This window comes from Lynx rufus, unplaced genomic scaffold, assembly GCF_022079265.1.
Source record: "Lynx rufus isolate CCGP_SWC_20201006 ecotype Redwood Valley unplaced genomic scaffold, mLynRuf1.p SCAF_14, whole genome shotgun sequence".
NCBI classification, from domain to species: Eukaryota; Metazoa; Chordata; class Mammalia; order Carnivora; family Felidae; genus Lynx; species Lynx rufus.
In genome coordinates, this window is record NW_025814828.1 from 43455072 (window position 1) to 43482316 (window position 27245).

At 41.8% G+C, this 27245-nt stretch overlaps 1 protein-coding gene and 1 pseudogene across 1 annotated transcript in view; one reads left to right on the forward strand and one right to left on the reverse strand.

Annotated features, from left to right (window-relative positions):
* CCNB3 (cyclin B3) overlaps positions 1 to 23551 on the forward strand; it is a 61954-nt gene extending 38403 nt beyond the window's left edge. Inside the window, exons 7-11 of the mRNA XM_047076250.1 lie at positions 15146 to 15283; positions 18457 to 18612; positions 19373 to 19522; positions 23041 to 23171; positions 23386 to 23551. Coding sequence (XP_046932206.1) covers positions 15146 to 15283; positions 18457 to 18612; positions 19373 to 19522; positions 23041 to 23171; positions 23386 to 23458 — 648 coding nt within the window. The 3' untranslated portion in view covers positions 23459 to 23551. The remainder of the gene's footprint in view (positions 1 to 15145; positions 15284 to 18456; positions 18613 to 19372; positions 19523 to 23040; positions 23172 to 23385) is intronic.
* Positions 12035 to 12844, reverse strand: LOC124509604 (60S ribosomal protein L7a-like; annotated as a pseudogene).
* Positions 23552 to 27245: the final 3694 nt, after the last annotated feature.

Here is a 27245-nt window from a genome sequence, read left to right on the forward strand (position 1 = left end):
TGTTGCTGTTGGAAGTGTTCTATAAATGTCAGTAGGATCCAGTTGGTTAATGTTGTTAGTTTCATAATTATCCTTGTTGTTTTTCTGTGTACTAATTCTTTTTTTTTTCAATATATGAAATTTATTGTCAAATTGGTTTCCATACAACACCCAGTGCTCAGCCCAAAAGGTGCCCTCCTCAATACCCATAACCCACCGTCCCCTCCCTCCCACCCCCTATCAACCCTCAGTTTGTTCTCAGTTTTTAACAGTCTCTTATGCTTTGGCTCTCTCCCACTCTAACCTCTTTTTTTTTTTTTTCCTTCCCCTCCTCCATGGGTTTCTGTTAAGTTTCTCAGGATCCACATAAGAGTGAAACCATATGGTATCTGTCTTTCTCTGTATGGCTTATTTCACTTAGCATTACACTCTCCAGTTCCATCCACGTTGCTACAAAGGGCCATATTTCATTCTTTCTCATTGCCACGTAGTACTCCATTGTGTATATACACCACAATTTCTTTATCCATTCATCAGTTGATGGACATTTAGACTCTTTCCATAATTTGGCTATTGTTGAGAGTGCTGCTATAAACATTGGGGTACAAGTGCCCCTATGCATCAGTACTCCTGTATCCCTTGGGTAAATTCCTAGCAGTGCGATGGCTGGGTCATAGGGTAGGTCTATTTTTAATTTTGTGAGGAACCTCCACACTGTTTTCCAGAGTGGCTGCACCAGTTTGCATTCCCACCAACAGTGCAAGAGGGTTCCCGTTTCTCCACATCCTCTCCAGCATCTATAGTCTCGTGATTTGTTCATTTTGGCCACTCTGACTGGCGTGAGGTGATATCTGAGTGTGGTTTAGATTTGTATTTCCCTGATAAGGAGCGACGTTGAGCATCTTTTTATGTGCCTGTTGGCCATCCGGATGTCTTCTTTAGAGAAGTGTCTATTCATGTTTTCTGCCCATTTCTTCACTGGGTTATTTGTTTTTCAGGTGTGGAGTTTGGTGAGCTCTTTATAGATTTTGGATACTAGCGCTTTGTCTGATATGTCATTTGCAAATATCTTTTCCCATTCCGTTGGTTGCCTTTTAGTTTTGTTGGTTGTTTCCTTTGCTGTGCAGAAGCTTTTTATCTTCATAAGGTCCCAGTAATTCACTTTTGCTTTTAATTCCCTTGCCTTTGGGGATGTGTCGAGTAAGAGATTGCTACGGCTGAGGTCAGAGAGGTCTTTTCCTGCTTTCTCCTCTAGGGTTTTGATGGTTTGCTGTCTCACATTCAGGTCCTTTATCCATTTTGAATTTATTTTTGTAAATGGTGTGAGAAAGTGGTCAGTTTCAACCTTCTGCATGTTGCTGTCCAGTTCTCCCAGCACCATTTGTTAAAGAGGCTGTCTTTTTTCCATTGGATGTTCTTTCCTGCTTTGTCAAAGATGAGTTGGCCATACGTTTGTGGGTCTAGTTCTGGGGTGTCTATTCTATTCCATTGGTCTGTGTGTCTGTTTTTGTGCCAATACCATGCTGTCTTGATGATTACAGCTTTGTAGTAGAGGCTAAAGTCTGGGATTGTGATGCCTCCTGCTTTGGTCTTCTTCTTCAAAATTCCTTTGGCTATTCGGGGCCTTTTGTGGTTCCATATGAATTTTAGGATTGCTTGTTCTAGTTTCGAGAAGAATGCTGGTGCAATTTTGATTGGGATTGCATTGAATGTGTACATAGCTTTGGGTAGTATTGACATTTTGACAATATTTATTCTTCCAATCCATGAGCAGGGAATGTCTTTCCATTTCTTTAAATCTTCTTCAATTTCCTTCATAAGCTTTCTATAGTTTTCAGCATACAGATCTTTTACATCTTTGGTTAGATTGATTCCTAGGTATTTTATGCTTCTTGGTGCAATTGTGAATGGGATCAGTTTCTTTATTTGTCTTTCTGTTGCTTCATTGTTAGTGTATAAGAATGCAACTGATTTCTGTACATTGATTTTGTATCCTGCAACTTTGCTGAATTCATGTATCAGTTCTAGCAGACTTTTGGTGGAGTCTATCGGATTTTCCATGTATAATATCATGTCATCTGCAAAAAGCGAAAGCTTGACTTCATCTTTGCCAATTTTGATGCCTTTGATTTCCTTTTGTTGTCTGATTGCTGATGCTAGAACTTCCAACACTATGTGAAACAACAGCGGTGAGAGTGGGCATCCCTGTCATGTTCCTGATCTCAGGGACAAAGCCCTCAGTTTTTCCCCATTGAGGATGATGTTAGCTCTGGGCTTCTCATAAATGGCTTTTATGATGTTTAAGTATGTTCCTCCTATCCCGACTTTCTCAAGGGTTTTTATTAAAAAGGGTGCTGGATTTTGTCAAAGGCCTTTTCTGCATCGATTGACACGATCATATGGTTCTTATCTCTTCTTTTATTAATGTGATGTATCACGTTGATTGATTTGCGAATGTTGAACCAGCCCTGCATGCCAGGAATGAATCCCACTTGATCATGGTGAATAATTCTTTTTATGTGCTGTTGAATTCGATTTGCTAGGATCTTATTGAGAATTTTTGCATCCATATTCATCAGGGATATTGGTCTCTCGTTCTCTTTTTTTTACTGGGTCTCTGTCTGGTTTAGGAATCAAAGTAATACTGGCTTCATAGAATGAGTCTGGAAGTTTTCCTTCCCTTTCTATTTCTTGGAATAGCTTGAGAAGGATAGGTATTATCTCTGCTTGAAACGTCTGGTAGAACTCCCCTGGGAAGCCATCTGGTCCTGGACTCTTATTTGTTGGGAGATTTTTGATAACCGATTCAATTTCTTTGCTGGTTATGGGTCTGTTCAAGCTTTCTCTTTCCTCCTGATTGAGTTTTGGAAGCATGTGGGTGTTTAGGAATTTGTCCATATGTTCCAGGTTGTCCAGTTTGTTGGCATATAATTTTTCAGAGTATTCCCTGATAATTTCTTGTATTTCTGAGGGATTGGTTGTAATAATTCCATTTTCATTCCTGATTTTATCTATTTGGGTCATCTCCCTTTTCTTTTTGAGAAGCCTGGCTAGAGATTTGTCAATTTTGTTTATTTTTTCAAAAAACCAACTCTTGGTTTTGTTGATCTGCTCTAGAGTTTTTTTAGATTCTATATTGTTTATTTGTGCTCTGATCTTTATTATTTCTCTTCTTCTGCTGGGTTTGGGGTGTCTTTGCTGTTCTGCTTCTATGTCCTTTAGGTGTGCTGTTAGATTTTGTATTTGGGATTTTTCTTGTTTGTTGAGATAGGCCTGGATTGCAATGTATTTTCCTCTCAGGACTGCCTTCGCTGCATCCCAAAGCGTGTGGATTGTTGTATTTTCATTTTCGTTTGTTTCCATATATTTTTTAATTTCTTCTCTAATTGCCTGGTTGACCCACTCATTCGTTAGTAGGGTGTTCTTTAACCTCCATGCTTTTGGAGGTTTTCCAGACTTTTTCCTGTGGTTGATTTCAAGCTTCATAGCATTGTGGTCTGAAAGTATGCATGGTATGATTTCAATTCTTGTATACTTATGAAGGGCTGTTTTGTGACCCAGTATATGATCTATCTTGGAGAATGTGCCATGTGCACTCGACAAGAAAGTATATTCTGTTGCTTTGGGATGCAGAGTTCTAAATAGATCTGTCAAGTCCATCTGATCCAGTGTCTCATTCAGGGCCCTTGTTTCTTTATTGACCGTGTGTCTAGATGATCTACCCATTTCTGTAAGTGGGGTGTTAAAGTCCCCAGCAATAACCACATTCTTATCAATAAGGTTGCTTATGTTTGTGAGTAATTTTTTTATGTATTTGGGGGTTCCGGTATTCGGCGCATAGACATTTATAATTCTTAGCTTTTCCTGATGGATAAACCCTGTAATTATTATATAATGCCCTTCTTTATCTCTTGTTGTAGCTTTAATTTAAAGTCTAGTTTGTCTGATATAAGTATGGCTACTCCACCTTTCTTTTGGCTTCCCGTAGCATGATAGATAGTTCTCCCTCCCCTTACTCTCAATCTAAAGGTGTCCTCAGATCTAAAATGAGTCTCTTGTAGACAGCAAATAGATGGGTCTTGTTTTTTTATCCATTCTGATACCCTATGTCTTTTGGTTGGCGCATTTAATCCATTTACATTCAGTGTTATTATAGAAAGATATGGGTTTAGAGTCATTGTGATGTCTGTATGATTTATGCTTGTAGTGATGTCTCTGGTTCTTTGTCTCACAGGATCCCCTTTAGGATCCCTTGTGGGGCTGGTTTAGTGGTGACGAATTCCTTCAGTTTTTGTTTGTTTGGGAAGACCTTTATCTCTCCTTCTCTTCTAAATGAGAGACTTGCTGGATAAAGGATTCTCGGCTGCATATTTTTTTCTGTTCAACACATTGAAGATCTCCTGCCATTCCTTTCTGACCTGCCAAGTTTCAGTAGAGAGATCTGTCACGAGTCTTATCGGTCTCCCTTTATATGTTAGGGCACATTTATCCCTTGCTGCTTTCAGAATTTTCTCTTTATCCTTGTATTTTGCCAGTTTCACTATGCTATGTTGTGCAGAAGATCGATTCAAGTTACGTCTGAAGGGAGTTCTCTGTGCCTCTTGGATTTCAATGCCTTTTTCCTTCCCCAGTTCAGGGAAGTTCTCAGCTATTATTTCTTCAAGTACACCTTCAGCACCATTGCCTCTCTCTTCCTCCTCTGGGATACCAATTATGTGTATATTATTTCTTTTTAGTGTATCACTTAGTTCTCTAATTTTCCCCTCATACTCCTGGATTTTTTTCTCTCTCTTTTTCTCAAGCTTCCTCTTTTTCCATAACTTTATCTTGTAGTTCACCTATTCTCTCCTCTGCTCTTCAATCCGAGCCGTCGTTGTTTCCATTTTGTTTTGCATTTCATTTAAAGCGTTTTTCAGCTCCTCCTGACTGTTCCTTAGTCCCTTGATCTCCATAGCAATAGATTCTCTGCTGTCCTCTATACTGTTTTCAAGCCCAGTGATTAATTTTATGACTATTATTCTAAATTCACTTTCTGTTATATGATTTAAATCCTTTTTGATCAGTTCATTAGCTGTTGTTATTTCCTGGAGATTCTTTTGAGGGGAATTCTTCCGTGTGGTCATTTTGGATAGTCCCTGGAGTGGTGCGGACCTGCAGGGCACTTCCCCTGTGCTGTGGTGTATAACTGGAGTTGGGGGGCGGAGCCGCAATCAGACCTGATGTCTGCCCCCAGTCCACCGCTGGGGCCACAGTCCGACTGGTGTGTGCCTTCTCTTCCCCTCTCCTAGAGGCGGGATTCACTGTGGGGTGTCGTGGCCCGTCTGGGCTACTTGCACACTGCCAGGCTTGTGATGCTGGGGATCTGGTGTATTAGCTGGGGTGGGTAGGCAAGGTGCATGGGGGCAGGAGGGGCAGGCTTAGCTCGCTTCTCCTTAGGTGATCCACTTCAGGAGGGGCCCTGTGGCAGCGGGAGGGAGTCAGATCTGCTGCCGGAGGTTTGGCTCCACAGAAGCACAGAGTTGGGTGTTTGCGAGGAGCGAGCAAGTTCCCTGGCAGGAACTGGTTCCCTTTTGGATGTTGGCTGGGGGATGGGCGAGGGAGATGGCACTGGCAAGCGCCTTTGTTCCCCACCAAACTGAGCTCTGTCATCCGGGGGCTCAGCAGCTCTCCTTCCCTTTGTCCTCCAGCCTTCCCGCTTTCCGAGCAGAGCTGTTAACTTATGACCTCCCAGACGCTAAGTCGCGCTTGCTGTCAGAACACAGTCTGTCAGGCCCCTCCGCTTTTGCCAGCCAGACTCGGGGGCTCTGCTTGGCCGGCGAGCTGCCCCTCCACCCCGGCTCCCTCCCGCCAGTCCGTGGAGCGCGCACCGCCTCGCCGCCCTTCCTACCCTCTTCCGTGGGCCTCTCGCCTGTGCTTGGCTCCGGAGACTCCATTCTGCTATTCCTCTGGCGGTTTTCTGGGTTATTTAGGCAGGTGTAGGTGGAATCTAAGTGATCAGCAGGAAGCGCGGTGAGCCCAGCGTCCTCCTACGCTGCCATCTTCCTTCAGGGTCCTCTGTGTACTAATTCTGTTGCTGAGAATAGTGCTGAAATTTTCAACTGTAATTGTGAACTTGTATATTTCTTTTTCCAGTTCTGTCATTGGTTGGTTTGTGTATTTTGAAAATACGTTAGGAACATACACATTGAAGATTGTTATATCCTCTTTATAGTGTTTTGTGACTTGCTTTTTTTCTCATGTAACTGTGTTCATGTAATTGTGACATCTTTCCAGTTAAATTGATGTATTTCTATATCAGTTTTGTTGACTATATAGTATTCTGTTCTTCAACTGTCATTATTTATCCAACCCCCTATTAATGGACATTTTGGTTATTTCTAAAATTTGCTCTTAGAAATAACCCTGTAGTGAACATGCATATGCTTACATTGTAGATAATTGTACTGTTGTTTTTCTGTAATAAATTACTTGGAATAGAAGTATTAGACCAAAGCTGTACACACTTAGAGTTTTATACATATAGGCACTGTCCTTCTGAAATATCATGCCCATAGTACTTTTACTGAATGAAAGTGATTGTTTTCTCACAATCTTACCAACATAGGGTGTTATATTTTTTTGCCATCTGATGAATGAAAAATTTTAGTGTTTCTGTTTTTTTATTATTTTTTTTAAATATATGAAATTTATTGTCAAATTGGTTTCCATACAAATTGGTTTCCCAGTGCTCATCCTAAAAGATGCCCTCTTTAATACCCATCACCCACCTTCCCCTCACTTAATGTGTTTCTTTAGGTTGATGCATTGGCATTTTAAGTAGTCAGGTCCATCAGTTTTTTTTTTTATGTTTTTAAGATTTGTTTCTTGCCTAGAAAAGTCTTATCCAGTCACAGTTATATAAATATTTCTCTGAATTTTTTTCTAGAACATTTATAGTTTCATGTTCACATTTAAATCTTTAATTGGAATTTATTTTGGTTTTGGTGTTAGCACCTATACACTTCCCCCCAATGATTATCCGGTCATTCTAACACCATTTATTTGTTTTCATTATCTAGCAGTTTGAAATGTATTTTTTTTAAAATTTTTTTTTCAACGTTTATTTATTTTGGGGACAGAGAGAGACAGAGCATGAACGGGCGAGGGGCAGAGAGAGAGGGAGACACAGAATCGGAAGCAGGCTCCAGGCTCTGAGCCATCAGCCCAGAGCCCGACGGGGGGCTCGAACTCACGGACCGCGAGATCGTGACCTGGCTGAAGTCGGACGCTTAACCGACTGCGCCACCCAGGCGCCCCTGAAATGTATTTTTTATTATTGAAGTACAGTTGGCAAACAATGTCATGTTAGTTTCATGTGTACAACACAGTGATTCAACAATTCTGTACATTACTCTGCACTCACTACAATGAGTGTACTCACCATCTCTTACCATACAGCATTATTACAATATTATTGACTATATTCCCTATGCTGTACTTCTCATCTCTGTAACTTAACTTATTTTATAACTGGAAGTTTGGACCTCTTAATGTTTAATCACATATACTTGGGTTTGTTTATGGTGTTTCCAATTCTATTCTTTGGTACATTTGTCTATGCTAATATGGTAGTATGCTGCTTTTATTATTATGGCTTTGTAATACATTTATTACCTCTTATTTTACAAAATGTTCATCATTGTTCTTACACATTTATTCTTCCAGGTGGGCTGTAGAGTAGTTTTGTCAACTTTTCAGAAATAGCCTGTTCGGATTAATTTATGGAGAATTCACAGATTTTACAGTACCAAATTTTCCAAGTCAGTTATGTTGTGTCTGTTTAGTTACCAGGTCTTCTTTTACAATTTTAAGTTTTAAAAAAGTCGTCTTTCTATTGGTCTCACTGATGTGAAAAGGTTTTTCTTGGGTACTGAGGAATTTTTTTAATGTTATGTGTGCTATCCTTTTAATTTTTAAATTTATTCATATATTGGGAAAGCAGTATTTTTTCTGTATTTATTTTGCATTCATCTACTTTTCTGAACTTGGTCATGGTTTATTGACTTTACTCTTGGATTGGATATGCTTTTACTTTATTTAGAATTTTTGCTTCTATATTCACAAATAAGATTCCTTTGTAAATGTTTGATCAAGGGTGCTGTGTTTGTTAAGTTGTGGTGCCAGACCTACTCTAGCTTAACATAATTGGAGAAATTTTCCTACAATACTAAGTTTAACATGAGAATTATTTTCCTTGATGAACTTGCTCATGAATTTATTGATGCATTTAGTCATTCTCGGATAATAGTCATTCTCAGATAACCCTTTCTTTCTAATAACACTGATGGTTATTGGCCTACTGAGGTTTTTTTCTGTAAATTTTTTTAATGTTTATTCTTAGGGAGAGAGAGAGCAAGCACATGCAGGGTAAGGACAGAGAGAGGGAGACATAGAATCTAAAGCAGGCTCCAGGCTCAGAGCTGTCAGCACAGAGCCCGACATGGGGCTCGAACTCACGAACTGCGAGATCATGACCTGAGCCCAAGTAGGAAACTTAACTGACTGAGCCACCCAGGTGCCCCTGGCCTATAAGGTTTTATTATTCCTCATGAGTCATTTTTGTACTTTATATTTTCTTTCAAAAATCATCTATTTTTGAAAAAAAAGTTTTAAGTTTATTTAGAGAGAGAGAGAGTTGAGGAGGCAGAGAGAGAGAGAAGGAGATAGAATCCCAAGCAGGCTCCACACTGTCAGTGCAGAGCCCAGTGCAGGGCTTGAACCCACAAAACACAAGATCATGACCTGAGCTGAAATCAAGAGTTGGATGCTTATCTGACTAAGCCACCCAGGTACCCCCCCAAAATAATCTATTTTATAGATATTTTGACAGTCATTATCATAGTCTATCTATGGTATTTTTTAATTAATCCTTTGTAATTATTTCTTTTCTCATTAAAAATGTGTGTGTTGTGTTAGCTTGCTTTCATGTGTTTGCATGCATGTGCATGCTGTCTTTAGTGTTCCTGCAAAACTTTCATTCAGTTTTCTGGTCAAAGAACCAGCTCATGGATATATGTATAACTTCTCATTTTAAAAAATTTTTGACATTTGCTTTCATCTTTATTTTACTCTTAGTTTATTAAAATTTATTTTCCCTATCTTCTTGAAATGAGTGCTTAGTCTGTTGTAATTGTTTCTGACTTCATGATAAAAGCTTATCTCTCCTATTCTGATTGACAGACTTGCTGGATAAAGGATTCTCAGCTGCATATTTTTTCTGTTTATCACATTGAAGATTTCCTGTGGTTCCTTTCTGGCCTGCCAAGTTTCAGTAGATAGATCTGCCACTAGACTTATCGGTCTTCCCTTATATGTTAGAGCGTGTTTATCCCTAGCTGCCTTTAGAATTTTCTCTTTATCCTTGTATTTTGCCAGTTTTGCTATGATATGTTGTGCAGAGATCGATTCAAGTTACGTCTGAAGGGAGTTCTCTGTGCCTCTTGGATTTCAATGCCTTTTTCCTTCCCTATATCAGGGAAGTTCTCAGCTATGATTTGTTGAAGTATACCTTCAGCCCCTTTCTCTCTTTTTTCCTCTTCTGGAATTCCTATGATACAGATATTGTTCCGTTTCATTGCATGACTTAGTTCTCTAATTCTCCCCTCATGCTCCTGGATTTTTTTTAATCTCTCTTTTTCTTAGCTTCCTCTTTTTCCATAATTTATCTTCTAATTCACCTATTCTCTCCTCTCCCTATTCAATCCGAGCTGTGGTCATTTGTATTTTATTTTGCACCTCATTTATAGCATTTTTTAGCTCCTCATGACTGTTTCTTAGTCCCCTAATCTCTGTAGCAATAGATTCTCTGCTGTCCTGTATACTTTTTTCAAGCCTAGTGATTAATTTTAGGACTATTATTCTAAATTCTTGTTCCATTATATTGCTTAAATCGTTTTTGATCAATTCGTTAGGTGTTGCTACTTCCTGGGGTTTCTTTTGAGAAGAAATCTTCCGTTTCATCATTTTGGATAGTCCCTGGGGTGGCGTGGAACTGCAGGGCACTTCCCCTGTGCTCTCTGGAGTAACTTGTATTGGTGGGCGGGGCCGCAGTCAGACTGGTGTGTAGCTTATCTTCCCCTCTCCCAGGGGCAGGACTCACAGTGGAGTGGTGAGGCCCCTGTCTGGGCTACTTGCACACTGCCAGGCTTGTGGTGCTGCTTTGATGGGTTCTGGCGTATTAGCCGGGGTGGATGGGTGGATCCGCAAGGTGCACAGGGGCGGGAGGGGCAGGCTTAGCTCACTTTGCCGTCAGTGGTCTGCTTCGGGAGGGTCCCTGCAGCACTGGGAAGGAGGCAGACCCGCCAGCGGGATGGATCCACCGAAGCACAGCATTGGGAGTTTGCACGGTGCAAGCAAGTTCGGTGATGGGAAATGGTTCCGTTTGGGATTTCGGCTGGGGGATGGGAGAGGGAGATGGCACTGGCCAGCGCCTTTGTTCCCCGCCGAGCTGAGCTCTGTCTTCCAGGGCTCAACAACTTTCCCTGCTGGTATTCTCCCGCCCTCCCTGCTCTCTGAGAGCAGAGCTGTTGACTTTTAATATTCCAGATGTTAAGTCCTGCTGGCTGTCAGAACTCACTCCGTCTGGCCCCTCCGCTTTTTCACGTCAGACTCGGGGGCTCTGCCTTGCCGGGTAGGCTGCCCCTCCACTGCCCCGGCTCCCTCCCGCCAGTCCTTGTAGCATTTACCGCCTCTCCACCCTTCCTACCCTCTTCCCTGGGCCTCTTGTCTACACTTGGCTCCGGAGAGTCCATTCTGCTGGTATTCTGGCGGGTTTCTGGGTTATTTAGGCAGATGTGGGTGGAATCTAAGCGATCAACAGGACGAGGTGAGCCAAGCGTCCTCCTATGCCACCATCTTCTCTCCAAACTGAAGTGGGGCTTGTGCTTACTGGCAGAGAGGCTCGAGCTGGCCAGATGGGGGGGCTCAAGCTCACCCTGACTATCTTTCTTTAAAAATCTTACATGTTATGAGGAATACATGAATGCACACACACACATATATATGTATATATATATATATATATATATATATATATACACATATATATACTTACAAAAATACCATTTTTAAATTTATTTAAATTTTTATCTTAAAATTTTTTTTAAATGTTTATGTATTTTTGATAGAGACAGAGTGTAAGTGGGGGAGGGACAGAGAGAGAGGGAGACACAGAATTTGAAGTAGAATCCAAGCTCTGAGCTGTCAGCACAGCCCGACACGGGGCTCGAACCTACAAACTGTGAGATCATGACCTGAGATGAAGTCGGACACTTAACCAACTGAGCCACCCAGGCGTCCCTAAAAATACCACTTTTTAATGAGTGTGGGTTTTGTGATATTTTTGTTACATGAATAGGTCATGCTGTACACATTGCTCTGCAACTTGCTCTTTTAAGAACGTCTTAGCAATTTTTCCAGCTGTTGCATAATATTCTATTATACGGATAGAGTCTATTATTTAATCAACTCTTTGGGGTGCTTGGGTGGCTCAGTCAGTTAAGTGGCCAATTTCAGCTCAGGTCATGACCTCTTGGCCTGTGAGTTCAAGCCCTGGGTCAGGCTCTGTGCTGACAGCTCAGAGCCTGGAGCCTGCTTCTGATTCTGTCTCCCTATCTGCTCCTCTCCTGTTCACTCTCTCTTTCTCTCTCAGAAATTGATAAACATTAAAAAAAATCAACTCCTTTAGTGAACCTGATCTGTTAATTGCCTCTCAAGTAAGATAATTTGCACACTTGTAGTTTTTTTTTTGCTTCTATGTGTAGTCAAGATAATTGAGACTTAGATCCATATTATTGTTGTTTAATGCATTAGCTTCCCTACAGAGAATTATTTTTGACATTTCTGTTTTCCTTAACTTTGTCCATTATATTGTGAGTCCTTTCAGTCTGAAGAATAAATCTGTCTTTGCTTCAGAGAAATTTTCTTTGAAAAAGAGTTTTTTTTTCATTACTTTGATGTACATAAAATTCATTACTTTGACATAATAGAATTTTCATTACTTTGGTGTACATAAAATTCAACAGCATACACTTAGCCAGTTAGTGGCCAGTTCTTTAGCCTTTGCCTTTTCCAGCTTGGCAATGCAGCCACCAACTTTGAACCCAGGATGTTGCCTCCCCAGCGTCGATGGATCCCATTGTATCTGTCATTGTGATTGGTCCTGATAACTTCCACCAGCTTAGTCAGAGCTCCTTTGTCTTTGGAGTTAACTTATGTGAAGGCGACAGTGGTGCAGGTCTTCCTGTGGACCAGACGCCCAGCCTGGCCTTCTCTTTGATGCAGTAGGGAACCCCCATCTTATAACACAGGGCAGGCAGGAAAACAACCATCTCAATCAGAGCCACATCATGTGCAATCATTACCAGCTGAGCCTTCTTGTTTTCCACCAAGGTGGTGACAGTATTAACCCCAGCTCAAAGGACAGGTGGCCTCTTAGTGGGGACATCCCCTTTGCTGGCAGCTTTCTCCTGAGCCTGGGCCAACAATGTCTGCTGCTTCTCTTGCTTTGTCTCTGGTCTGTATTTGTTGGGCCAGCTTAACCAGTTGAGTAGCTGTTTGGTGGTCCAAGGCCTAGGTGAACTGGTAAATCGCAGGAGGTACTTTTAGATATTTATATAGAGAGAATAGCCCTTTGCTGCTGCAGCTGGATGTAGCAGGGCTATTAGACAAGTGAATGAGGTCCCTTTTGGGCTGGGTGTCCTATCTGATGCCAAAATTCTTGGGCCTTTTCTCAAACGGGATTGACCATCTCCTTGACCTCCTGCTGTTTTGCCACAGCAGGGGCCAGGGCCACCTTCTTCCCCTTAGTCTTCTTGCCTTTTGGCATCTTGGATGGGTGGAGGAGAGACTGGCTCAGAGAAATTTGTATCTATCTATCTATCTATCTATCTATCTATTAACTATTACTTATTGTTTCTCTTCTGCCTCTTCTCTCATTCTGTGTGTGTATATGCATGTGTACATGTGTATCTCCATAATCTGTTCTTGTATCTCAACTTTTCTTTCATATTTTCAACTCTCTCTTGCCTCTCATTTCTGGGAGAATTTCTTAAAGCAGCCTTTAGAATAATTGATTTGATTTTTGTCATAACTGAATGTACTGTTCGCTTTCTCTATTACATTTTTTTTAATTACGTGATTTTTCATCAGAAACTAGTCTTTCTGGATCCCACAGTGTTCTCTTCTTAGATTCAGTGTCCTCTCAGATCTTGTCGAGGATATGCTTTTAAAAAGTTTATTTCAGTTCTTTGCAATGAAAAGGCTTCATAAATAGACACTTGCTCTGGTTTTCTCAAAACATTTCCCCTTGGAAAATTAGTTGGTCTTTTTTATATATTTGGGCAATTTTCTCCATTTATTTATCTTTGCAGAAGTGGGTCTTTGAGTTTTGGAATTTGTGATAAATTTTGTCAGATTTGTCTCCTAGTTTGAGACTAAGAGTAATCTTTATATTTTCTATAGGTTTTTTAATTTATTACTTCCCTCTTGTTTCTTGCTTATCCCCAGATAAGGAGCATAATCATTTATGAACAATTAGAAGGGTGTGCTAGCCAAAGGCAGTTGTGAGGGAGAGAACCTTGCTATAGTGCTGAAAGGCTTCTTGTCTTTGTTTACTGTAGCTACTTGAATTATCCAAAGCACTGCCACTTTTCTCTAACTGGCACAAAGTTAGGCTCCTCCTGATGCTGAGGGACAGAAAACCATATCATGTGAAGAATAGAGGAAGTCAAGTTATTTGGTCTAGAATGGAAATTTATAGGAGATGTGATAAGTTTCTTCAGTAGCTGAAGGGCTGTCACAAGAACAATTATACTTGTTCTATGTAGCCCCAGGTGGTAGAATTATTTTAGAAGAGTACTGTCTTAAATTCAAGGAAGGAGGATTACTATAACTGACACTGCTGCTCATTTGAATATTTGACTCCAAATTTCAACCATTCATTCAGATATTACCTACACTTTAGATGTTACCATGTTGTAACAGTGTGCTACATGGCTAACCATGTGCCTATGTGAGGTACTGGAAAGAGGCTATGCACGCATTGGCTTTGTCATTTACTCACAGAGGTAACTCAAGGCCAGCAATGGCCAGAAGAGTCTTTCTCACACTGCATTACTCTCTCCTGCCTCTTCCACTTTTAAGAGCCCTTGTGATTTCATTGGGTCCATGCAGATAATCCAGGATAATCACCCTATTTTAAATTTGGCTGACTACAATCTTAACTCCATATTCTATTTTAATTTCCCTTTGCCATGTAAAGTAACATATTCATAGGTCCTGGGGATTAGAATGTGAACATTTTATTCTGCCTACCACATTTTCCAAAGCAATGTCATAAGAAAGAGATGGACAGAGTTCATGCAAATGAAGTAGGTAATGATTATCACCTTAAGTATTAAGAAATTGAGGTCAAATAATTACCGAAAGAAAAAAAGATAAGAATGGAAAGTAGCAGTTCTCTGAGGATGATACCTCTGTGAGGTAGGCCATATGGGCCAGCACTAACACTGGGTCTGGAGTTATAGGAGGTGGTTTCCTCGAGCTGGTGAAGGCAAGACAAGGATAGATAAGAGAAAAAGGGGAAGGAGGATTATAGTACTAATGCTTTAATCTCATCTTGGCTTCTCTAGTCCCTCAGCTCACTTCCAATTGGTGCTATTGGTACTTGTTCCCAATTCATATATTCTAATAGTATATCTAATTGGGGAGAAACACTAATGAACGAATAATAAACAGGTCTCTGTATTTTAGAGCTAAATAAACATGATCTCTTTGGGGGAGTTCACCATATAATGTAGTAGCAAGTGGGGAAAGCAAGACTCTAGGTATTGGAGACCAAGGCAAGAGGGTGTGTTCACTCGAGGTGCTCATAGAGAAGACAGACCATCTCTTTTGTAAGACTGATCATCTACCTCATTGTGTAAGGCGAGAATTATCCAGGTCCTCAAAGGCACAGGAGATATGGCCAGGCACCTAGCTGAAGGAGTGCCCACATTCATAGCAGAGTGTAGGCTGGCCAGGCCTGGTAGCTCCACTGTCCACCATGCTGCAGACCAGGTGGTTAGATCTGCTGGGTGTGGCTTTGGGGTGGGACAATATGCAGATTCCTGTTTGTGTATTACTCCAGATGACCTTTGAGATGAGTCATGAGACCCTGTACTTGGCAGTGAAACTGGTGGATCACTACCTTATGGAGGTAATATGCAAGAGGGACAAGCTCCAACTCCTTGGTTCCACTGCGTTTCTGATTGCAGCAAAATTTGAGGTGAGCCCAAGTTCATAGAGCCTGGAGATAATTAACCAAGTTTCTGTCTGAGTCAGATGTGTATGTACGTGTATGTTTACAAAAATCAGTATGTATGTAGGCATATGTGTGCATGTATCATATACATGTATATGCACACAAACACATACATGCTTATACTTGCATATATGTGTGCCTGTGTGTGTGTGTGTACAGATACATACATACAAACAAAAATAATATTACCTACCTTTTTTGGTCTCTTTCTTAGCAATGAAGCTTGTGTTAGGTGGCAATCGCGGTGTGTTTGTTTCCTGGCGTCCACAGGGTTCTTTCATTTCCTCTTTGAAGACGTGTGTATGTGGTTATGTGCCTAGATAAATAGGTTGTTCTTTGTAAATCTTCCTGTTGATCCATAATTCTGTGCCCTCCTACCACACCCTTTTTTTCTTCTGCCAACTCCATCTCTACCTAGTGGAGTCTTGAACTTCATATATAAGAAAGCAGTTCCAAACCTGGGTGCTGGAGACATTTAAGAGAAAATGACCTCATGTAGATGGTAATGAGTCCAGGTGAAATAGTTATTTTTGAAGTAGCATTATAAAAGCAAGTAGCAGGCCTTTCCTTTATAACCATAATCCATCTCATTTATCTGGTTCTTTCCTCTTCTTTAGATGCTAAATGATCTTATTCAACTTATTTTTCTATAGATAGGCTAGTTGTGTGAAACCTTGGGTTTAGAAGCAGAGAGATAGCAACTTTTACTGCATTCCAAGAGCTTTAGAGCTGTAGGTTTGTTTTTGTGATCCCTCGCTCACTCCCTCTCCAACTTTATCTCTAACTTGCTTCATGCTTCCCTCCCTCCTTTACTCCTTCACTCCCTCACTCCCTACCGTGATCACGGACCTCCCTCCCTCATCAGTCCTCCCTCTTTTGCTCCTTACCTCCTCTCTCCTTCCCTTTCTTACAGCTCTTGCTTCACTTCCCTCCTTGCTTCCCTTCTGCCCTTGCTCTCTAGCTCTCTTCCTTTTTCCAGCCTTCTGTCTATCCCTCCCTCATTCCTCCATCCCTGCCTTATACACTCATCCACTCCAAACTGGGTTTCCTTCCTGCATCACTTCTTCTATCACTGTTTCTCTCCCTCCCTAGTTCCCTCTCTCCCCTCCTCCCAACCTAATTCCATCCATCCCTCCTTCTGTGTCTCTCTTTCTGCCACAACCCCTTACTCTGTTCCACTCAATCTTCTTCCCACCCTCCCTTACTTCTTCCCTCCTTTTCTTTTCCCTTCCCTTGCTCTCTTCTCCCATCCCATCTCTCCTTAGTCCCCACCTCATTCCTTTCAGGCTTCCTCCCTCCTCCTATTTTGCTTCCCCCTCCCATCCTCCCTTCCTTCCTTTTCTGTAAATGCCTTCTCTCCCTTCCTTGAGTGCTCCTTCCCACCCTATCTCCCACCCTTGCTCCCTGGTACTCTGGCACCATGACTGTCTCTAATTCTAGCTATTTCCCATCCTCCTCTCATCTTCTTCCCTTGTTTCTCCACTCTTTTCTCCTGCCCTCCCTTGCTCTTTTCCTACTTTCCTCTCTGGTTCACTTCCTTCCCTACTCACTTGCTCCCTGGTTCTCTTGTTCCCCCTCACTGTCTGCTCCCTCTAAGCTCTACCTCTTGATAGCTCCCTCTAACATGTTCACTTCCTCCCACCCATGCTCCCTTCCATCCTCTTTCCCTCCCTCTCTAGGTCTCTCCTTCCTTCCCACCTTCTCTGACTCACTTCCTCCCTCCATCCCTTCCTTTATCCCTAGCCTCCTTTCCCTTCTCCCTCTCTCCTTTTTTCCTCCATCACTGTGTCTCTTTCTCTCTCGTTTATTGCTTCCCTGTGTGGCTCATTTCCTTCCCTGTTCACTCACTCCCTGGTTCATTCCTTGCTCTCCTTCCCTCTCTCCTTCCCTCCTCACCCTCCTCCTTCCTTCCCCTACCTAGGGCCATCTTTATGGCTTAGCAAGTGCTCCATGCCTCAGCCCCAAGGGGACTAAAAAGAAGTTGGGAATCACTGGCCAACAGCAGAAGGAGGAGCAGAGTGCAAAGAGGCACTACTTAGCAAATCTTGGAACCAGGAGCACTCCTCTTCTGGTTGTCAGGACGAAGGGCCCCACTATGTTTTTTTGGAGAAGGGGTGTGTTCCCCTCCTGTGGGGGGTAGGGAAATACAGAAAGACTTTTGCAAGGGGAGGTGTGGAAATGGTATGAGAAGAGAAGAAAGGAAGGAACCACTGGTGAGTAGAGCAAAGAAAGGGAGAGTTTCTTGTCCTGGTGTTGGTGCTAGGTGCTGTGTTAACTTGAGCTATTTGCATACTCTTTCTGTGCCTCAATTTCCTTGTCTGCAGACTACAGGCTTGGTCTAGTCTGAGATATAAAAATAGAGAAAGATGTGGGAAGAACACTGGGGTGGGAAGTTAGGTGTAGCTGCATAAAAGATGCAGGGGGTCTTCCTGCCTCCTAGTCTTCTCCCCACAATCAAGTTTCAACCTGCAGAGGGCAGAACATGTTAAGGTGCTCCTGGATCTGGGTTCTTCTCACCCTTGGCCTGGTCTCGATCTTTCCAGTCTAGCCCCCAAGCACATCCTCCCACCCCCTGCAGTCCTTCCTCAGTCTCTGCTTAGGCTCTCTCTGTGGCTGCCTGCCTGTCTCTCACTGCCTACTACCCTAGTAGTGCCCCTCCCAAACATCCATATTAATTTCTTAGACTAGGAAACAAAGTATGGGCTTATTTTCTCTCTCTAGCTCCACTTTCCATGGTCTCCTTTCCTCCCTTCCCTCCCTTCCCTCCCTCCCCCCCTTTCCCCAGAGCAAGTCTTAGATTTCCATTCCAGGTTTTCACTCATTAATAGAGAGATCATTGCTCCCAGTTCCTGTGTCATATTATACCACTTCTAACAGTAAGAATATACCCCAAGAGGCCCTGTTCTCTCTCCAGTAGTACAGTGTGGGGGCAGACTTCTCCTATGTCTCTGATTTTGTTTTTCAGATGGACCACTGAAGTCAACAGAAGTTGCTCTCAGAGCTACCCTGAAGGTTTATGCTGGAACATGTTATTGCCTCCTCTCCTTCACTTCTTTCCCCCACTGCCTTTTACCTCAAAGCAGAGAGGAGTGGGCTGTCTTTGCCTGGTTATGACTGTCTCTCCTCTCCACCCATAGGAATCTTGCCCACCTTGTGTGGATGACTTCCTGTACATCTGTGATGATATTTATCAGCGAGATGAGATGCTCACCATGGAAATCAGCATCCTGCAGACCCTCAAATTTGATATCAACATTCCCATTGCCTATCATTTTCTGCGAAGATATGCTAGGGTAAGAGGGAGGAGGCACATCCGCATTCTCCCCACTACTGGGTTAGTCTTTTCCATACCCAGAGTGGCCGCCTGAGTGGCAGGAAAAGGGAAAGGGGCTGTGGTGTGTGTGTGGGGGGGGGTGCTGGGGAATTTCTTCTTCAATCTGTCCTCCTAGATTGGCAATCTTTATGAAGTATGGGGGTAACAAAATTGCAGATTTTCGTGGCGTGCCCTTAAGTTTAGGTAAAGGCAGCGTAGGGGAGGGGAAGAAGATTCCTTGATCAGGAAGGAATATGTGGGAAGTTTGGGGGAGATGCTGGTAAAGCTCTCTTCATCTGAGTATTAGTTACAGGGGAGGTCACTTTGTAATTATTTATTGTATTATACAAGTACACGTGTGTACTTTTGTCTGTGTGTTATTGGTTATATATATTTTTAAAAAGAGTCAAACAAGAAAAGAGAAGTTCTTTTGAGGCATGGAATATTTCTAGGGTGGAGCCAGGTGCAGAGTTACAGTTGGATAAATTGATAAATTGGCTAAAAACCCTAAAGGGAGCAAATCCTATTGCCGATTTCAGAATCCTACCCCCGCTAAAGATTCTGTACTTTGGGGGGTAGGGTCCTTCATACGAGTCATGGTAGCAGGAGAGGTAACTTGTTCAGGCAGAGAGCCATTTAGGCCTGAGTTCGGATAACTAGAGAGAATGGGTACAGGGGGTCTTCTGCTTGGTGCTGGTTTTCTGAATTGGTTGCTGAGCCAGTGTTCTTGCTACCTTTAGTGCCTCCATGCCAGCATGAAGACGCTGACTTTGTCCCGCTTCATCTGTGAGATGACTCTGCAGGAATATGACTATATCCAGGAGAGGGCTTCCAAGCTAGCTGCTGGCTCCTTCCTCCTGGCCCTCTACATGAAGAAGCTCGGACACTGGGTAAACAAATACTTGCTGGGGGCAAGGGGTTGAGATTTAAAAGCACAGAGTCAGCAACCTAAGTGCCCTTTGATGGATGAATGAATAAAGAAGATGTGGTGTGTACACACACACACACACACACACACACACACACACACACACTGGAATGTTACTTAGCCGTAAAAAAGAATAAAATCTTCCCATTTGTGACAACATGGATACACTTAGAGGATATTATACTAAGTGAATTAAGAGAAAGACAAATACTGTATTATTTCACTTATATGTGGGATCTAAAAAAAATGAAACAAACATTCATAAATATGGAGAACAAACTGGTGAGGGGAGAGGGGTGAGGGGATGGATGAAATAGGTGAAGGGTATTAAAAGGTAAAAATTTCCAGTTACAAAATAAATAAGTCATAGGATGTATAGTACAGCATAGGGAATATAGTCAGTAATATTGTAATAATGTTGTATGGGGGCAGATGGTAGCTACACTTATCCTGGTGAACATTTCATAATGTATGTAAATGTTGAATCACTATGTTATACACCTGAAACTAATATAGTATTGTATGTCGCCTGTACTTCAATTAAAAAGAAAAAAAACACAGGGTCCATTCAGGAGGAAGGTGTAAATTAGGGTCATGGGAAACTCAGTGACAAAACCGCTGCATACCCACGGTTATAAATTCTTTGACATCTCAATGTGTTAGGAGCCTGGCTGCCTAAAGGGCTTTTACAGCAATGGTTTTAAATTATTTTATTTTATTTTCTTAGTCACAGTACCCCTTGTTCCAAAGAAAGCCCAATATCACGAAACAGACTCGTTTGAAGTTATTCTGGTTGCAGCAGAGGGTAGGATGGGCCCCCTTCTCACCTAGCCCCATTTTATCCCTGCCTCATGCAGTCCCCTCAGCAAGGTTGCTCTCCACTTCCCTGAGGGAGCTTATTGGAACAGAATTTGAGAGGCACAGACCCAGAAAACAGTTGTGAAAGCAACTGTCCATGTGTCTAATGGGGGACTCAGAGGTACAGTATGGTGCTCTTCTCTGAAGAGGAAGGTGCCTAAAGCCTTCTTCCCCAGTACAAAATAAAACTCCTAAGCTCTTCCAATCTAGAAATCCTGGAACTACTACTGTTGGGAAAAGCTATGTGTACTGAGAAAGAATCTTATAAACAGTTGTGTGAACTCGACAAGTCATACTGAAATTTCTTGGGACAGAGAAAGCATTCAACAAATGGCAGTGATGTTGATGAAAAAGAAAAAAAATGGCTAGCATTTATTGAGTGCTTACACAGTGATGTGAGTACTTTGTTTATTAATGTTTAATCCTCACAAAATCAGTACAATTATCCCTACTTTACAGATAAGAAATAACTTCCCAGATTTTGTTAATGAGGGGCAGAGCTAGTCTTTGGGGATTAGGAGTAGTGTTCACATTGTATACCTACTGTGTAATCAGAAGTGATGTGGCCATAGCTTTGGAACTGTGGCCCCAGATGCCCCATGCTATGCCAGGCTTTGACCTTTGGATCCTGGGGAAATGTGATAGGTGCTGAGGGAGGCAGTTGAGGGGCTCAGGGAAGCAAACTGCTTGCTAACCACTACAGAAATATATCAGTGTTTTAACACTTGGCATGGCTGTACCAGTGAGTATTGGCCAAATGTGAACCATGATCTGAATCCAGGTAGTATGGCTACACAGTCCTCTGTGCTGTGTATACTGCTTCTATAGATAAGAAAGGCTTCACAGAGGAGGGTACTTTTAAGTTGGGTCTTGAAAGATTCGTAGGAACGTGTGAGAGAAGACATTCTTGGTAGAGGGAATGAGAATTGAAAAGATGTGAAGGCAATAAGAAAAAAGTATGATGTTTTCAGGGCAGAATAAGGCACTTTCTATAGATAGAGCAGAGGATATATTAATAGGGAATAGTGAGAGATGAGACCAGAATAATAGGGTGTCATCAGATTGTGAGAGACCTTTGATACTAAGCTGAGACCCACTCTATACTAAGGCATTGGAAAGTTTTTATGCAGAGGAGTGACCTACTCCTGTTTCTGTGTTTTGGAAACAGCACTGGTATAGCAGTATAGAAAGTGAATTAAATGAGAGAGAGTGCAAAAGTGGGAACACTAGTGAGTAGGCTTTCATAATAGTCAAGATGAAGCATTGGGGCCTGAGCCTGTGCAGTGACAAAGGGGCCATTGATCTTATTTGACACACTCAATATAATGTGTTACCCCTTGTGTTACTCCCCTGCTCAGCATGCCAATGATTCCCCTTTCCCTGTGGCAGTTGTTTCTAAACAGTATTTAGCAGAGCCCTGGGATTCCTTTAGAAGTGTCTCAGGAGCCATGTAAAAGGTAAAGGGATACAAACTGGTGGGTTTGTCAGCTCCCACCCCTAATTGCAGGTAAGATATTTGGGCTTCCAGATAAGATGTTTGAAAAAAAAGGAGTTCAGGGAAAATAATTTAGACATTTTTTAGAAAACCACTGCCTTACAGAATAAACCTTTTTTTCTCTACCTGTGGAGGTCCCACTTGACTTTCAACACCCATTGCAGATGTGTCTTCCTCTACAAAGCTTTCTGTGACTCCTGGAGAAAGTTCATGGGTCCTGCTGCTCTGCTCCTCCAGTGTCCCATTCTCACTTCCATTATAGCCTTTCCCATATGTTCTGTAATTCTCTGCATGCATGTCTGTCTCCCCCACTACAGGTTCCTTAGGGGCAGGAACCTGGATCATCTTTGCATTCACAGCAACCTACGCAGGACTTGGTAATATTAATCCTAGCTAGCATGTCTCAGGCACTTACTATGTGCTAGACTCTGTTCCGTATGCATTGTGTATATTAACTCATTTAATCCTGTGATGTAATTACTGTAATGATCCCCATTTGGCATAGTGGGAAACTGGGCGCCAAGAAATTAATAACTGGCTCAAGTTCCTGCTGTTGGTAGAGCTAGAATTTGAACCCAAGCAGTTTGCCTCTGGAACCTTTGTTCTCAAATGCTCTGCTATATTACTTCTGCCACATAATGGGAAGCCTTAAAATTGAATGAGAAAATAAATGCATGGGATGATAGCTCTTAGAGCCAGGGAAGAGGAGCTGCCTTAAATTCCTGTGGTCTGTTGATTTGGGACCTTAAGTTTATTCTGAGGTTTGCCTGGCCACCCGCTCTTCACCTGAGAGCAAGTACATTACAAAGCCAGTCATGTTCCTTAGATTCTTTAGTGGACTTTGACTTACATGAATACCTACCACGGGGCTAATGTTCAACTGGTAAGTATAGGTATATGGTACATACGTACTATGGATTGCCATACCACTAGTTCACAGCTGGAACCTAGTCTTCTAGTAAGTACTCTATAATTGTTGGTCAGTGTCTGCACTGTATGCATTTTTGAAATGTTTGACTATCTTCCCTACCTATACCATGTATAGGAGGTTTGGACTTGGGGTAGTAGAGAGAGAGGAAGGGTCTACTTCCTGTGGTAAAAGTCACTGTTCATGTTGCTTCTTCCAGGCTCCTGCCCTGGAGTATTGCAGTGGCTACAAGACCTCTGATCTTCACCCCTTGGTCAAGCAGCTAAACATCCTGCTGACTTTGCATCCTTGCAGTAGGCTCAAGACTGTGCATTCCAAGTATTCTCACCGGTAAGTACCAAGCTCCAGTGAGGATGAGTTTGTGCTTAGCCATTGGGAGGCGGGCTAGCTTCACTTAAGGAAAAAGATTTAGTACTGTTCACTTTACTTTCTGCTTTAGGGTTAAAGCAAGATAGGGAACCAAGAGCCCTATGTCCCACTTAGTCCATGGACCCTGTTTGCTTTGGCCCATTTTACACTGAGCAGGCCCCTCTTCCTTTTGCAGGGTCTTCTTTGAAGTCACCAAAATCCCCCCCTTGGACACATTGAACCTGGAGGATATCTTGAACTACTGCTAATTCTGAGGCTGAGGATCTGGCACTCTGGCAGCAGCCAGGGTCAGGCAGGCATTTAAGTAAGCTGTTATTTATTCTGTCTTGGAATTTGTCTTTTAATCACTTTTCTTTCTTTTTACTCTTTTGTTTATCTTTTCCCAAATTGGTAATGTTGTAAATAGTTGTTTTTTTAATTAAGGAAAAGAAATTATTGTTGTATTTGATTAGAAATTTAATAAAAAAATTAATGTTTATCGTTAAAATGGCTCACCTCCTCTCTTACTGCTCAGGAGCTCCATGCATAGTCCAGGGATGTGTTTTCCCTGTGCCTAAAGGATCTAGCTTATCCAATTTCCTTCTCTGTTTGGAGACTTGCTCTTTATGGGAAGAAGAATTGAACCTAGGGTATGAATTGAAGGATGAGTCTGTGGAAGGAGGATCCTAGGGGGGTTAGCGCCCAGTCCAAGGAGAGAGAGCCCTACTGGACACACAGGTCTCAGTGTTCAGATCTGGGGAAGCTGGGAGTGTGGGCCAGTACTCTTTGGTCCCCATCTCAAGTTGCTTGCTTTGTTTCTTCCTAGATGATGAAAAGGTGGGGAACAGACTTTTAACCCAAATATAACCCTACTTTCATAGTTAAGCAGCTTTCTCGAGTCTAAATTTGAAAAGCTGCTTGGAGTGGCACACCAGAACCTCTTTTGGACCTTATCTTCTGTCAAGAGGGAAAATTTCCACCTGTTCAATCAGTGAGATGTCCTATGAATGCAAGCATCAACCGTTTGCACAACGTTAATTTATAAAGCCTTAAGGAGGTTCTCCTCTCTCTCCCTATCCATCCTACCTTTGGGGTGATGTGTATTAGTACAGCTATCTTAGTTGTTAGCAGAGGAGTTGAATCTACTTCATGCCAGATGACAAAGAGCCACTGCCTTAATCCTGCCTCTAAGACCTCTGGGACCTCCCCACAATCTGGTGACTGCAGTTAAGTAATGTCTGTCACAGCGGAAGACCTCTAGGACCCTATTCTAGTACTATGACTGGCATTTGCCAGTCTTGGTCTGTGCTCATTTGTTACCACTTGTCAAATGTTTGAATATCAGTCCTGAGGGTAGGAATCTGGTAGAGGGGACAATCCCATGGAGAAATTTGGGGGAAAATACCACACCAATTCTAGCCCCAGATGCCCCATGCTATTCTGGTCACATCACCTTTTGTGGTTGGGGACAGGAGGGAGGGCATTCGGAGCCCTTAGATGTCTTAGTGCTTTCTTTTCTCTTTGTGTCAGTTTTCCATTCCCCCTCCAAACCTGCTTTTCCCTGGCAACCAGACATCACTGGGTTCCCACCTGCCCTGTTCTACTTGTATTCAAGGTGACTACAGGGCACAGCTAGAGATCTAAGCAGCTTGGCAGTGATTCAGCTTGCATAGCCAACTTGGCATAAACATGCTGAAAGCACTAGGCTGGAATTCCTCTTGCAAATTCCAGCCTCACTGAAAGGAAGTGTCTTATACCTGCTTTTTAATGCTGGAGCTTCATCAGAGGAAAACATGAGCTGGTTTTATTATTCTGCCCTCCACCCCCCACCCTGCCCCACACCTGTTTTCAACTCTGTTCTTTAGAGGTGATAATGAAACCATCAATCATTTGTGGTGTTGTCCTTGCACATGTCTCAAAATTTATACTTATCACTACATCAAAATGAAGATAGCTATGAGACTTGGATCTTGTTATTTAGTTCTTTCTTAAAGAAGCACATCTAATTCTTTATCAAGAATTTGTCTTTTTAAATTTTTTAATGTTTATTTTTGAGAGAGAGAGCGAGTGAGCGCTCACACGTGAGTGGGGGAGGGGCAGAGAGAGAAGGAGACACAGAATCCAAAGCAAGTTCCAGGTTCTGAGCTGTCAGCACAGAGCCCAATGTGGGGCTTGAACTCACGAACTGCAAGGTCATGACCTGAGCCAAAGTCAGACACTCAACCAACTGAGCCACCCAGGTGCCCCAAGAATTTTGTTTTTAATTTTGATGAACCTAGATCCATGTAACTAGTTTTCTTTGTAACTTTAGGTATTTGTAAAAGTTTTATTGAGATACAATTCACATGCTGCACAATTCACCCATTTAAAGTATGCAATTCAATAGTTTTCAGCATATTCACAGAGTTGTACATCTATAGCCATAATCTAATTTTGGAACACTTTCATCACCCCCCCAAAAAATAACCCATATCCACTTGGAGTTAATCCCAGTCCCCCCCGCCCCCGCCCGACTCCCCCACTCCCAGCACCAAGCAACCACTAATTTTTCTGTCTCTATTGATTTGCCTATTCTGGACATTTCATATAAACTAAATACAATGTGTAGCCCTTTGTAGGCTTCTTTCTCTTAGCATAATGTTTTCAAAGTTCATCTGTGTTGCAGCAGGTGTTAGTATTTCACTTCTTTGTATTGCTGAGTGATATTCCATTGTATGAATATACCACATTTTGTTTTATCTCGTCCCACACTTTTGGCTATTATGAGTAATTCTGCTATGAGCACTCATGAACAAGTTTTTGTGTGGACATACGTTTTCATTTCTCTTGTCAATATACTTAGAAGTGGAATTGCTGGGTTATGTACTATTTTACATCCCCATGAGCGGTATATGAGGGTTTCAATTTCTCTACATTCTTTTGAACACTTGTTGTCTTTTTAATTATAGCTATCCTACTGGGTGTAAAGTGGTATGTGATTATGGTTTTGATTTGCATTTCCCTGATGGCTAATGATTTGAGCATTTTTTTTCATGTGCTTATTTGCCATTTGTTTATCCTCTTTGGAGAGATGTCTATTCAAATTCTTCACCGATCTTTACTTGGGTTATTTGTCTATTACTGAGTGGTAAGAATTCTTTATATATTCTGGATCATATAGATGATTTGCAAATATTTTCTCTGATTCTGTGGATTGTCTTTTCACAATTGATATTGTCTTGATATTGTCATTATCAAGACAGTCTTGAGAGTTCTATTTGAAACGTAAAAGTTTTCGGGGCGCCTGGATGGCTCAGTCAGTTAAGCGTCTGACTTTGGCTCAGGTCATGATCTCGCAGCTGGTGAGTTTGAGCCCTGCGTCGGGCTCTGTGCTGAGAGCTCAGGCCCTAGAGCCTGCTTCAGAATCTGTCTCCCTGTCTCTCTGTCCCTCCCCTGGCTCGTACTCTGTCTCTCTCAAAAAAATGAACATTAAAAAATTTAAAAAATGAAACATAAAAGTTTTTTATTTTGATGAAGTCAAATTTATCCTTTTTTTTTTTTTTGATATTTTGGCTTTTGTGTCACATCTCAGAAACCATTGCCTATTCCAAGATCATGAAGATTTATTCCCATGTTTTCTTCTAGGAATTTTACAGTTTTACATTTAATTCTTAAATCTATTTTGAATTAATTTTTCTATATGGTGTAATGTAGGTGGCCAACTTCATTTTCTTACATGTGGATATTCAGTTGTTCTAGCACCATTTCTTTAAAAGACTAATATTTTCTCCACTTTTTTCTGGGCTCTTGATTCTATCCTGTTTACCTATATGTTTATCCTTATACCAGTACCATACCATCTTGATTATTGTAGCTTTCTAATAAGTTTTGGAATCGGGAAATTGTGAGTTCTCACACTTTGCTCCTCTTTTTCAGTATTGTTTTGGCTATGCATTTCTAAATGAATTTTAGCATCAGTTTGTCAATTTCTGAAAAGAAAGCTGGGATTTTGATAAAGATTGCATTGAATTTGTGGGCCAATTTAGTGAGTATTTCCATCTTACCCATATTACATCT